Here is a 13,221-nt window from a genome sequence, read left to right on the forward strand (position 1 = left end):
CAGCATACCCCCTCCTATCACCTGGGTGGCCCGGAGACTCTGGAAAGCAGCAGGGACATAAGTGTTAATGCTGAGGGGTGGTGGGTTTGCCTAGAGCCCCCTCCCTGGGAGGTGGGCAGGGGCAAGAGGGGCGCAGGGGCACATTCAGAGACATTTAACAGTCAGGGCAGCCCAGGCATGGACCAATGCATTTGGGAGAGGGGGCTGCTGTGTCAGCTGTTAACCCTTTATTCCTGGGGAGCCAGCTGCGGGGTCCTGGGGGAGGGCTCAGGGAGTCAGAAAAGGGAACCATGTGGGGGGCTTGGGGCAGGGCATATGTATCAACCGGCATGGAAACGGTTCAGCATTTTGGCCACCATATGTCTGCACGAGAGACCTGCTCTCTGTCAGCCCTGTGTGTGGAGGGAGGGACGGGAAAGGCTGCTGGGGCCCAGGAGCGGCTTTCTGGCCATTTCCGCCGTCAGAAAAATTCCTTTCACTCAGAGTGGGTGGCAGGTCACTGTTTCCACCTGGCCCAGCCTCCCAAGGCCCGTGGTCACAAGGAAGGGAGGCTTCCTCTCCTCCGCGCCACCCCCCACCCCTCCCCGCTCTTTCCACACAGCACTGTGGCTCCACAGCCAGGCAGCGCTGGGTGCTCTGTGGCTGCCTCCCTCAGCCCTCTTCCCTCCCCCTGTGGCCCCCATCCTCACTCATACCCCCCCATCCCCCAGACAGGGACCTTTCCCCTTGGTTCTGCCTGTCTGGCAGAGGAGAAAGTTGAGGTGGAGTTGCAGGGTGGGGGCGGCAGGAGCAGGTGCAGCTGAAGGGCAGCTGGTGGGGAGGGAGACCCCTGAGTCTTGGTGCAGGGCCCCTTCTCTGCCTGCTGCCCCGACTTCCCCGTGTGGCAATTTCACTTTCTATTTTAAACAGTTTGGGTTGGCTGCTTCCCTGCCTTCCTGCTGGGTGTTTATAGTGAGGAAAGTAATTGGTAATATTTGCACAGATGTGCTAGCGCGGCAGCTCATCGCGGGCACCTTTACCCAGGGGACCCTCCCTGCCCCCAGCCTCTCTCTGCCAGCCTGAGGAGCCAGCCTGCAGGGGGTAACGGCAACAGCAAGCTCCCCCCCTCTCCCAGGAGCCTCAGGCGCTGAGGCTCAGGCCGAGAAAGCGCCCTAGGCGCACCCAGAGGCAGGCCTCAGCTTGACCTGGGAGGAGTTCCTGCCCCTGCTGCAGGGACTGATCAGAAGGAGCCCAGGCTCCACAGGATGTGCCCTTTCTAAGGGACTGTGTGGGAGGGGAGCCCCTGGGGGCTCCGTTTCTGATTCCATTTTCTCCTGCAGAGTCTGAATTTGCTTCTGGGGTAAGGGAGGGGGTAAAAAGGAGGGGGAGCAGGTGATCATAAGATATCATCTGGCTTCTTCTCCCCTGTCTCAAGGCCTGAAGGCAGCATTCTGGGGGGCTAGGAAGGAGGTGGGGATCATCTGGGCTGTGAGACAGGGGCCTGGACTGCCCGTGTGTGCTGCCCACTGCCCATTCTGGGGCCTGGCCAGGCTGGCGACGGGGTGAGACTGCACAGCGGGCAGGGCCAGATGAGACTCCTTGGCCACCACGTCTCCTTTACCCCTTACCTGTGTGTGTGCACCTGTGAGTGTGGGCCTGCATATTTGTGCACGTGTGGGCTGTACCTGTGTGTGTGTGTGTGCATGGCTGAACGCCTGTGCCTATCTGTATGTGTGTGCACGTGCATGTGCCTGCGTGTGCTACATGTATGTACCACACACATGCATACATGTGCTTTGGTTTGTGTCCCCCCCATAAGCCGACCCAGACACAAGGATTCAATTGCACGTAGATGGCCGCAGATAGCAAAGCAGGGGAGTGAGGAAGAAGGTGGGGGGAGGAAGGCGGCCAGTGAGGGCCGTGGTCTCCAGCGAAATGCTGCCCTGGGCAAGTGTAGGACATGGCTTGGGTTCTCCCAGCCAGAGGGCAGAGAGTTGGGATTATCTGTCCACCAGCTCCCATCGTCACTGATTGAAGCCTCCTGACAGGGCTGTTGGCACTCTGGCACTTTGGCCCGTCCTTGGCCTGGAGCCGCAGAGTTCTCAGGGAGCAGCCTTCAATGTGTGGAGGTAAATGCTGAGTGGCGCTAGGTGACACCTCTGGGTCTGTTGCTGTGTGGTGGGTGTGGCCGGTGTGGCAGGGGCCGCTGCTGGGGTGGGGGGAGCTGCAGGAAGGACAGGCTTGGTCCTCTAGCCATTGCAGGTGCGTGGCAAACAGCCTCAGGCCAAGCCGCCGTGGGGGGCTGCCCCAGCTGGAGAAAGCCTCCTCACCCTAGGCCTCTCTCCTTTTCTGGATGGCCCACACCCAATGACTGTTTGCTGCGGGGGGGCGGGGGGGGGTGGGGTATAAAGGCCTGGCCCTTTGTCCCAACTTGGGTCAACTCTGAAGGGTATCCTGGCTCCAGACCCCGCTGCGTTCAGGCCTGCCTCACAGTCTCACCTCCCCCTGCCCAGATCTGCCTCCTCCTCCCTTCCTCAAATGATATCCCAAGAGCAGCCCCTAATATACATCTGGTGCTAATCTCTGTCTCCGGGGCATCCAGCCCACACAGCATGTGTGTGTGCAAGAGAGTATAGCTGTGTCTTGCCGGGAGGACATATAGGTGTGGGTGCGCCTGTCCCACCTCCCCCAGGGCCCTCCACGCAAGGTGATCTAGACGCCAGGCTGGTCCCTTTGCTGGCCCAGGCAGGCTCCTGGGGGCCTCGGGCGGGGGCGATAGCTATAGGCAGCTCAGTGGAGCCTCAATCACCTGCAAGCTCTTGAGCCTAGAAGGGATTTTTCTTCAGGCACGGACCTTGTCTTGTCCTGCTTGGAGTCAAGGGCACGCCATCACCCTACATCCAGGCTACCCTGAGCAGAGCAGTGGTGGGGTGGGTGGGTACTCTGGCCACCCCTCCTCCTGAGACCTTCTTGAGAAGACTGCTGGGGGCCCAGGGCAGCACACATGCAGCTGGAGGTCAGTCTTGGAGGACGGTGGGCTGCAGGCAAAGATGGAGGCAGGTAAGGACACGAAGAGGCCCAGAGGGCACCAGTGTTACAGAAATGTTTATTACAAGGATAAATATATACAATAGGGGGATATTAAAACCACTGATCCTGGGCCTGTGGGACTTCAGGGGATGCGGGGAGTGGAGGGTGAGGAAATGCCTGGTTGGGGAGGGTGATGGGACAAGGTGGGTCAGTGGTCGATCCACAGCCCTGGGCTCTGGATGCAGCTTGGGAATGACCAAGTCCCCAGATCCTGCACAGTTGGGTCCTTTGCTTGAGCCTGGACAGGCCTGCCCTCCCAATATACTGCCCCCCCAGCTACCTGGCTGCCTCTAAAATTCTGGATGTTCCCTAGTGGCTGGAGGTGTTGAGAACAGCCCTGGTTAGGGACGTCAGTGAAGATGGCTGACCCCCTGCATTCAGAGGTGGGAAAACATCACTGGTCTTTGAGAGACATGTTGCCTAACCTTCTTCTCCGAGGTGGTGGGGTCCTCAAAAATGGCTGTAGTTTGGCTCCAGCCCAGATGCTCTAGGCATAATCCAAATAGTTTGGGAGACTCCTGCCATGTCCCTGTTCATGAATACTAAGGGTTATGGGGAAACAAATCTAGATAAATTCTCCTCATCCCTCTAGACCTTGCTCAAGGAACACCTCCTCCAGGAACCCTTCTGAACACTGCTGAGCTGCCCAGCAGCCATGCCAGTCCTCTATCCTGCCCCTTGTTTACACTCATGACTCCCCAGGGTCTCTCCTTGCTGCTTTCCCACAGGGCTGGATCTAGGGCCCTGTGCTCAGTGACTGGTGCACTAAGGACACTCTCTGGGATGGTATTAGCTCAAGACCTCCCAGGAGGAGCCCAGAAAAGGGTGATGGAGGTGAGGACCTGGGGTGGAGCAGGGAGGCCTAAGTAGTCTGGCAATATTGCAGGACCTCTGTCATTACATCTGTCTTTTGTTCCTACGCAAGGAAGCTCTAAGACCCTGCCTTGGGTGCAGAGCTTACGTGCCTGAGACTCTTCTTCTCTATCTAGACTCTATGGTGTCTTACAAGCCCGCAGGAGAGAGCCGGAAAGAGCAAGGGGTCCCTGTGTCTCTATGTATTTCGCTCTGGGTTGGCTGGGGGGTCTTGGCCTCATGGGGCCAGAGAGTGGAGTTGGGGAAGCTCAGGTTGTCCCCAGTGTGGAGACTCCGATTAGCCAAAAGAACTGGGTCAGGTCCCCTACCCCCAGGTGTCCTTTTATCTCCCAGTAACCTCCTGCTTTTTCTCTGTGGAGAGGCTGGCAGAGTTGGGGAGTGGGCTTCTGGCAGGGCAGGCAACCCTTTGTCGCGGGGGTGGGGGGCAGGGGGCAGAATAGGCTGAGCTCCCAGCCGGCCTCAAGCCAGAGGTAGGTCCTGCCTAGATGGCTTGATGGGCAGCCCTATTCTCTCTTGCTTCCTGACATAGCCTGGACTAGAGGGTGGTGTCCCAGACTCTGCTCTGGGGCTGGGGGCTGTGGACAAGAAGAAGTGACAGTGGAGCCCTGCAGGCTGCAGCCTGGGAGGCCTCCCCACAACAAGCCAGGATTGTGGGTTGTCTTCAGGGGCCGGGGCTCTCCAGAGAGTCTGCAACCCCAAGCCTTACTGCCTCCTCAGGCGGAGCAGGGGAGCCAGGATGCCAGGCCCTGCTGGCTACTAGCCATGGCCATTCTGGGACATGTAAGCTGCCAGAGCCACCACCACGGCCACATAGAGACCGGCGCCCACGGCGATGGAGAGTGTGGCCAAGAAGAGGGCCCTGCGGGAGGTGGTGCTGGCCAGGCGGAAGTCTCCCTTGGAGATGGCCTTGCTGGTCTAGGGAGAGAGAGGTGCTGGTGAAAGGGCGTGTCCCCACGGTTGGGAACCCAGCCCCAGCCTGCGGGGCTCTGACCCGGTCCTGCGCATGGAGGGTCAAGCCCTCCAGTGGAGGGAGGGAGCAGGAGCAGATGCCCTGGGCCCCTCGTGCTCTTACCCCCTGGGAGAAGTAGAAGGCAGCGATGCCCAGGGGCCAGAAACAGCAGAGCATGGAGAAGATAGTAAGGCCCAGGTGATCCCTGGGCGGCAGCGCCACGAAGTTGTCTTCACTTTCACTGTCTGTCGACGTCACATCACTCTGCAAAACACGGGTGGGCTTTTGCCACCGGGCCCAGGATCACCAGTGGCAACGATGTGGGGCCACAGGTAGTGTCATCTGCTGTGGGTGGGAGTGTAGGTTGGGCTCGGCCCGCTCTACCCAAAGCCTGAACTGTGGCCCACTGATTCCCTCCTTTGGAATTAGCACAAGCATACAAAGAAAGAATACGAGTATCAGCGTGCAGGCTTGTGTATCATCGGACAGTCATTGGGAAAGAAGAGAAAGTCTCAACGCCCAGTGACCAGGAGATTGGGTTAATAAGTGAAGGAAGAACATACAATGGGATACCAGGAAACCCTTAAAAATCACCTCGTAGACAAATATTAAATTACGTGCAGCTATACTGAGATATGGTGCTTGGAGGGGAAAATCTGGTTATAAAACTATGTGCAGCAAGATCTTTTTAGGGGGGAGTAGGGTGGGAGAAAAAGATTGAACAAAAAAAGACTAGAACATCATCGACTAAAATAATAATGTTCTCTTCCAGCGGTTTTCTGTATTTTTAAATTACTTATGTAATTAAGAAAACAAGAATGATAAATGCTATTACAAAATTAAGCCATTGGAGCACCTGGGTAGCTTAGTTGGTTGTGTCTGACTTTAGCTCAGGTCAACATCTTGCAGTTTGTGAGTTTGGGCCCCACGCTGGGCTCTGCACTGACAGTGTGGAGCCTGCTTGGGGTTCGTTCTCTCTCTCTTTTTCCCTCTCTCTGTGTCTCTCTCTCTCTCCCCCCTCTGCCCCACCCCCACTCACGCTGTCTCTCTCTCAAAATAAATAAATAAACGTGAAAAAATTAAGTCATCAACCCAAGTTTGTGTTTCTCAAAGTATGGACAGAATCTGTGCCAGAAATACCTTTCCTTTGGTAACATAGATTCCTGGGCCCCAAGCCAGGCCCACTGAATGTCAACACCTAGAGGCTGGCCTGGGAATCTGCATTTGAAACACAGGCACTCACCTCCTCCTCCTCCTCCTGGTCATTCTCCTGGCCATGCTGCTCCTCTTGAACCCCGTAGGACACAGTCTGGATGGTGACATCCTCTTCTACTTGGCCAGGTTCTGTGGACCGCAGCATAGGCCCCGCCTGGGGCTCCCTGTTCTCTGTGAAGCTGGTCTCACAGCTGTTTGCCCTGGCTTCCTTGACCTTGTCCCTCCCCAGGAGGCAGGTGGGCCTGTACCAGGCCTCCACGGCCAGCTGCAGGGATCCTGGGTCCAGGAGCTGATGGGTGCGAGCAGAGCCAGCACCACCCAGGAGGTAGGAGTAGAGCTTCTCCTGGCATGACCAGCTGGGCGAAGCCTCGGGGTAGGGGTAAGGGCCATGGAGGGGGGCGGGGCTCCGAGGCAGCAAAGGGTTCTGCAGTTCACTCAGACTCTCCATGGTTCTGGGGGCAGCTCCAGGGAGGGGAGCCTGGGCCAGCTGAGCTGTCCTCAGAGAGCCTGATGGGCAAGCAAGACAGATAGATGCTGAGTCCAGGGCGCTGGATGCAGGACGGGAAATGTTTAAGAACTCAGGCCCTCGGACCCTGCCTTTACCACTGGCCAGCTGTGGGACCTTGAGATGGCCACTGAGCTTCTCAGAGTTTCCTTTTCGTAGTCTACAAATTGGGTGTAGCCACAGTACTCACCTCATAGAGTTGGTTCATTCATTTATCCTGTCCACACTTATCGGTTGAGCATCAGCTCCCCACCAGGCACTGTACAGATACTGGGGACACGAAGGTGAGAAAGGCAGGGAGCAGAGAGAGGGAGGAGGATGCACTGTCTTCACGGAGCTCACGATGGTGGAGAAGACACCTGCCCTGAAGGGGAAGGACAGCAAGGGGCGTAAGAACGTGCAAGGCACGGAACGGACACAAAGGTACAGGGAAGGCTTGGGAGCTGAGATAGAAGGAAGAGGACCAGTTGGCAAGGCAAGGGGAGGGGAACACATTTCAGGCAGAGGCCTCGATAAGGGATGTTCGCTCTGAGAGCCTGGGAGAAGGCTGGTGCCTCTCAGGGTAGAGAGGGAGGGGTGAGATGGGGTGTGTGGCCAGACCACGCAGCCCTGTTTAGGTCTGAGGGGGCTTCAGGGGTCTTGGCAGGAGCGATAGGATAGGGTTTGGGTCCAGAAGCTTCCCATGGCTGTGTGGGGAGAGTGTCTTGGAGAGGGCTGAGCTGATTGTGACACCGATAGGAGGTTTTGCCATGGCTTCAGGTAAGCTGAAAACAGCTGGGACTCAATGGTGAGGAGATGCAGAGAAGGGGAGGGGCCTTGGGAAATAATGGCAGGACTTGGTGGCTGGTGGGATACTGGGTTGAGGAAGATTTGTTGTAGGGTTGGATGGGACCACGCTTAGCTCAGAGCTCAGCATAGGCCACGTGCTAATTGCTGTCGATTCTTCACAGAGGAGGATGCTTCTCTCCAGTTATGGTCTTAAGGGGACGCTCCTTAGACTAATCTCCCCTCTAAGGTTAGTTGTGGCTTTGGGAAGTCCTGTGGGATCTAAGGCAGGGCCTCTGGAGCACTAAAGTCTGGACTTGCACATCCCAGCTTGAAGTGTAGACACACTCATGGGCTAGAGTGTAGATGCCCACCTGGGAAGGACACACGGTAGGTGCTCAGGGTTGATTGAAGGAGGGAAAGGCAGCCTATAAATGTGTTTACAGCAAAGCCTACACACATGCCGGGGTATGGAGAAAGGGGGCAGGCCCCCCCAGGGACCCTACTCTCTCCTTCCCAGCCCCATCATGATGCTGAAGGGTGAGAGGGTCATGTCTTGCCCTGGATTTATAATCTGAAGATCGGAGAGTCAGTCTTGGCCTTGATACTTTGGGCAAATAATCATGCCCTTCTGGGTTTCTTTATCTGTAAAGTGCAGATGATAATTCCTCCCCAACCCACAAGGTTGTTCTGAGGATCCAAAGAGATGGCTGATGCTCTATTGTACATTATAAGTGGGAGGGGCTTCTGTGCTACCCAAGGTCATTTCTGGCCTGATGGTAAAGGGACAAGTGTGGAGAGGGAATTTTGCCCCCAGGGATAGGTTTGTCTAGGCCCCTTCTCCACTCCCACCTCCCATCAAGAATTCACAGCCAGAGGGGCGCCTGGGTGGCTCGGTCAGTTGGGTGTCCGACTTTGGCTCAGGTCATGCATGATCTCACGGTCCGTGAGTTCAAGCCCTGTGTCAGGCTCTGTGCTGTCAGTTCAGAGCCCGGAGCCTGCTTCTGAGTCTGTGTCTCCCTCTCTCTCTGCCCCTCGCCCACTCACGCTCTGTCTCTCTCTATCAAAAAATGAATAAACGTTAAAAAAATAAAAATAAAAAAGAATTCACAGCCAGAGCCTGGCCATTTCTCTTTCTTCCCCCAGGGAGGTGGTTCGATTCTAGAAAGTTGGTTTTGGGGAAACCTGAAGACAGAGCATGGCCCCAGGAATAATGGGGAATGGGACAGAGTGAGGGGCAGGGGAGGCCCAGGCAAGACCAGGGGGAGGCATTGAGGGTGGGTCCATGGGGGGCCAGGGTCCCTTGGCTGGCCTGCTATGAGGCAGGAGTGAGGGCTGTTGCCTGCCTGGAGGCAAAGGAGCAAGAGAAGGCTATCCTGGCCATGTCTCAGAGGCTCTGAGCCCGGAGAAGTGTGACCTCTGGGGCTGGGGCTCCCAGAATGTCTAACAGAATCCTGGAAGGACCCAAAGAACGGCGTGTGGCCCGAGTGCCCAACTCTTCACCCAGGGAGGGCACGGATGGTGCTGGGCTGCCCTACACCTGGGGGCTCTGTTGGCACATTAAGCAGTTACAAGTTCCATTTGGGCTGTCACCCAGCTGTGGAAGGAGTTTCTCCGCATGCAGAGATGGGACAGCAGTTCTTGGGAGGGGCGGAGCTCATAAATGCCAGGGCCTCAGTACTTCTCCCTCTTCTTTCCTCTCTATGGATCAAAATGCAGGGAGCCCCTGGGACTATAATATGTGGACAGGTTCCTTCCAAGCTTGCTGGACTAGGCTTGTGCCTGGGCTCCTCTGGGCAGATTCCCAGCGGGACTGGTCTCTTCTGACCCCTGAGGGCAGTTTTTGAGTCCTTGTCGGAGCCTCCCCCACACCAGCAGATGTGACGTGCAGATGTACAATTGAAGGGCACGGGAGCATAAGGCTCATGGGTTTGGGAGTCAGGTACACTGGGATTCCATTCTGATTCGCCCCCATTAGCTTATTGATCTGGCACCTCGGTTTCCCTATCTGCAATAAGAGGGGCTGGATTAAATGATCGCTGATGGTGGCACTAGCTCTCCATGAGCCCATAGCCTTAAGGAGCCCTGCAGAAGTCAGCTCCCCCACTCCCTGTCCTCTGCAAGACTCAGGGATAGATGCGCATGCTCAGAATCCAGTGACGTACCACCTTCCCTATCATGGCGCCTCGAGCACATTGAAGGAAGCAAAGGGAAGGCAAGGCATCTCCTTGTCAGATGCACAGTGGAGCCGTAGCACCATCCCGTGGCTTCCCAGCTCCCCCTGGGCCGCCACAGCCCTGGTCCTGCCCTCCATCTTGCCCACCCTATGGGATTCTAGGACATGGCTCCCAAAGGTCCCCGGCCTCTCCTCTAGCTGGTCTTAATTAACGCCCCCTCTGCTTACAGCCTCAAGGGTCCCTGTTGTCATCTGCATAGGCAGAGGTATGTGGGCGCCTTTTGGCAGGGTGTGGTGGGGAGGACTGGCCCCAGGGCCCTCACAGCAGACTAATGCATCAAAGTCACCCTGCCCTATGTCCTGAAGGAGGCATAGGAGGCCTTGGCAATCACCTGTCCGATCTCCCCCCAGAAGAAAAGGAAGGATCCTTGTGGCCAGGAATCAGGCCCCAGAGCTCTGGAGACTGTAGGGGCACTTGCAGGGCACGTGTCCAGGACAGGAAGGGGCAGCTGGGTCCCAGCTCATTCCCCTGTTCTTGCCAGCCATCCTCTCTTGGTCAAAGTGCACCCAGCTGAGCCACTGAAACCCAAGCCACGAAGCCTTTCCTGGATTACACTCTCCTCCACCACACTGTGCCTCTGGGCAGGGGCTTCTCGGCTTCATGTACAAAGATGTATGATCCTGGGTTTGCACAACAGGGACAAACCGAAAGCCACCTGAATGTCCAACAATCGGGCACAAGTTAAATAAATTGTGGTACAACAGTCCAGTGGTACAAGGCCTTGGAACAGGTTTACAAAGAGGAATGACATGAGAAAATGCTCATTGCAGATTCAGTGAGAGGGAAGAAAAGAAAATGGTATGTGCCTGCAATCTTAACTCTGCCAAAACGTCAACAGTGATTATCGCCAGGGGTGGGAACACAGGTGCTTTTCATTTGCCTTTTTACACCATGTTTTTCTGTTTCCCATATTTATTTTTTACATTGAGCATGTACTTCTTTTAAATCAGAAAAAAAATTAAGTGCGCAGATTTCTTCCGGGCCGAATTATCTAAAAGTGGTTTTAAGCCTTGCCAGGTTTGGGGGTTCCTCCTGGGTGTAAAGGCTGAGCACAGTGTCAAAGCCTGCCCTGACACAGACAGACAGACAGACACACACACACACACACACACACACACCCTCCGCCTCCATAAAGCAACCAGGTTACGGGCTATAGCACCTACTCACAGTCCAGCCAAGGGTCACAGTTCTTTAGCAGGTCATGTTCACCCCCGAAACCTGCTCGGGCCACACGGGAGTCCGCTAAACTGATCCTGGGGACCCAGCACTGAGCCCTGGCCAGAAGGAGGAGGTGGCAGGTCTCCAGGCCCAGGCTTCTCTATCCTTAGCCTTGCCTGACATTTTGGCCTGTTGCTGAGGGCTACCTCTCCCTGTTCTTTGGAGTTAAGGACCAGTATTCAAAGGATAATTTTCATCTCCACTTCTGCCTGGGGCTCATGTGGGCTGTGTGTGCCTGCTGTATAGACAGTACTGTATGTCTGCTTACTTGCTGGTGAGCATGCCTCTGCGTGTGTGTGTGACATGTGCACATGTCCCCTTCCAGAAGGAAGACATGAGATGTCTGCAATTTTTTTTTAAATGATTTTTAATGTTTTTTTTGAGAGAGAGAGAGAGAGAGTGAGAGAGAGAGACAGATCATGAGCAAGGAAGGGGCAGAGAGAGAGAGAGGGAGACACAGCATCTGAAGCGGGCTCCAGGCTCTGAGCTGTCAGCACAGAGACCGACGTGACGCTCGAACTCATGGACTGTGAGATCATGACCTGAGCTGAAGTTGGACGCTTAACTGACTGAGCCACCCAGGCGCCCCGAGATGTCTGCAATTCTGAAGCTAAGGAGATTGCTGTAGATTGTACAGTTGGGCAAGAGGTCTGGGCCCCAGAAAAGGAGAGGGAGGGGAGGACCTGGGAGGCCACAGCCCCTGGTTTGTTTCCTTTGGAGCTGAGAACTGAGCTGGGCCCTAATGTTTTCCACTTCCTGATTTAGAGACGGAGAGCACAATGCCACCTCCAGACTGGGGACAGGACACCATACGGGAATCCACTGGGATCCAATTACAGCCTCCACTAGAGTCTGATTGTTCTGGAGTCCAATTACATGATGTAACATCAGTTTGCTTATCTATAAAATGTGTGGAAGGGTACAAGGGGTTCATTTTTAATAGCTCAGCTCAATACGACCCTGAGATTCTATTGGGAGAGGAAGAACAATCACTTAACATTTATTGAGCTTTTCATCACGTGCCAGGAACCGAACTGCTCTAAAAGCTCATCTGACCCTATCATTTCTAGTGGGAGAGTCACAGCTGGACAGGGGCTTCCTCTTCTAGGAAAGAAGTGGCAGACTAACCTATGTCACACCCAATTGCCAAGAACAGTTAGAAAAACTAGGGAAAGATACGAAGGCATCAAAGAATCACCAAGGGAGCAAGAACTTGAGGGGTCAAGTTGCCAAGATCCTAGAGGAAAAAGAAACACGGGGAGGTGAGTGTGACCCTTGGTGCCACTTTCCCCCTCCAGCGGTATCAGAGGCCGAGGCGGGGAGGGGATGGGAGTTCAGGGCCTGTTAAGGAGGGGCCCCAGGAAACACCCCTGGTTTTCAACTGGGACTTCTTATGGGGTAACCCCAAGGAGCAGGAGCAAACCAAAAACAGAGCAGCCTTTACAGGCACAGAAACCAGGCTTTGAATCTGCTTCCGCCTAACTGGATTAAGGTGATCTACATGCAGCCTCTGAAGCAGAAGTTGCCCAGGGCAGCGGTTCCGGTCATCGGTGTGCACTAACATCACCTGCACGACTTAGCCCAGGCTGCTGGGCTCCACCCTCACCGTTTATGATTCCGAAATAGGCCTGGGAGAATTTGCATCTCTAACAAGTTCCCAGGTGGTGTCGATGCTGCTGGTCCAGGGATCACACTTTAAGAACCGCTGCTCTAATAGTCACTATAAGAATAGTAGGGGCGCCTGGGTGGGGATAAGCGCCCGACTCTTGGTTTCGGCTCAGGGCATGATCTCATGGTTCGTGAGTTCGAGCCCCGCATCAGGCTCTGCGCTGATAGCACGGGGCCCGCTTGGGATTCTCTCTCTCTCAAGATGAATAAATACACAAAAAAATAACAGCTATGATTTACTGCAGCCCCACATGAGCTAGGTGTTTCCTATGCTTCATCTCAAAACCATACAACCACCAGTGGCGCTGGTTGTGATTATTTCCCATTTTTCAGACAAACTGAGGCTCAGGTCAAGTAACTTGTCCAAGATTAAACAGTGATGGAGACTGGAATTGAACCCAAGTGTCATTGAATCCAAAGCCTGGGCTCTCAACTGCGCCTTTCAGAGCCTACTTGTGTGCCGAGGGTCGTGATAAATAGTGTGGGTGTGACAGTGTCGAAGACTTGGTCTCCAATAGGTTAAAACCGAGGGCCTCAGTGAAGGGAATGGGAAATGGGAACTTCATGAAAAGATTAGGAGATGGGGGGTGACTTAGCAGCCCAGGGGTGGCTCCCTAGATAACCTTAAGGTCTGGGTTCATATAGATACAGACTCATTGTGAGGACATTAAGCTGTTGGCCGCTATCTCTCAGCACAGCAAGAGTGATTGCTTCTAAACGGA

The 13,221-nt window shown here is 55.1% G+C and overlaps 1 protein-coding gene across 5 annotated transcripts in view; it reads right to left on the reverse strand.

Moving 5' to 3' along the window:
* Positions 1–3,071: 3,071 nt before the first annotated feature.
* Positions 3,072–13,221, reverse strand: part of SYNDIG1L (synapse differentiation inducing 1 like) — a 59,849-nt gene continuing 49,699 nt past the window's right edge. For all 5 annotated transcript variants that reach the window (XM_019427145.2, XM_019427146.2, XM_019427148.2 and 2 more), the window contains 4 exons: positions 6,802–6,975; positions 6,135–6,613; positions 5,015–5,155; positions 3,072–4,857 (listed from right to left, as the gene is read on the reverse strand). In XM_019427145.2, coding sequence (XP_019282690.1) covers positions 4,699–4,857; positions 5,015–5,155; positions 6,135–6,554 — 720 coding nt within the window. In that variant the 5' untranslated portion in view covers positions 6,555–6,613; positions 6,802–6,975 and the 3' untranslated portion in view covers positions 3,072–4,698. The remainder of the gene's footprint in view (positions 4,858–5,014; positions 5,156–6,134; positions 6,614–6,801; positions 6,976–13,221) is intronic.

This window comes from Panthera pardus, unplaced genomic scaffold (assembly GCF_024362965.1).
Source record: "Panthera pardus isolate Hobbes unplaced genomic scaffold, ASM2436296v1 HiC_scaffold_24, whole genome shotgun sequence".
Classification (NCBI taxonomy): Eukaryota; Metazoa; Chordata; class Mammalia; order Carnivora; family Felidae; genus Panthera; species Panthera pardus.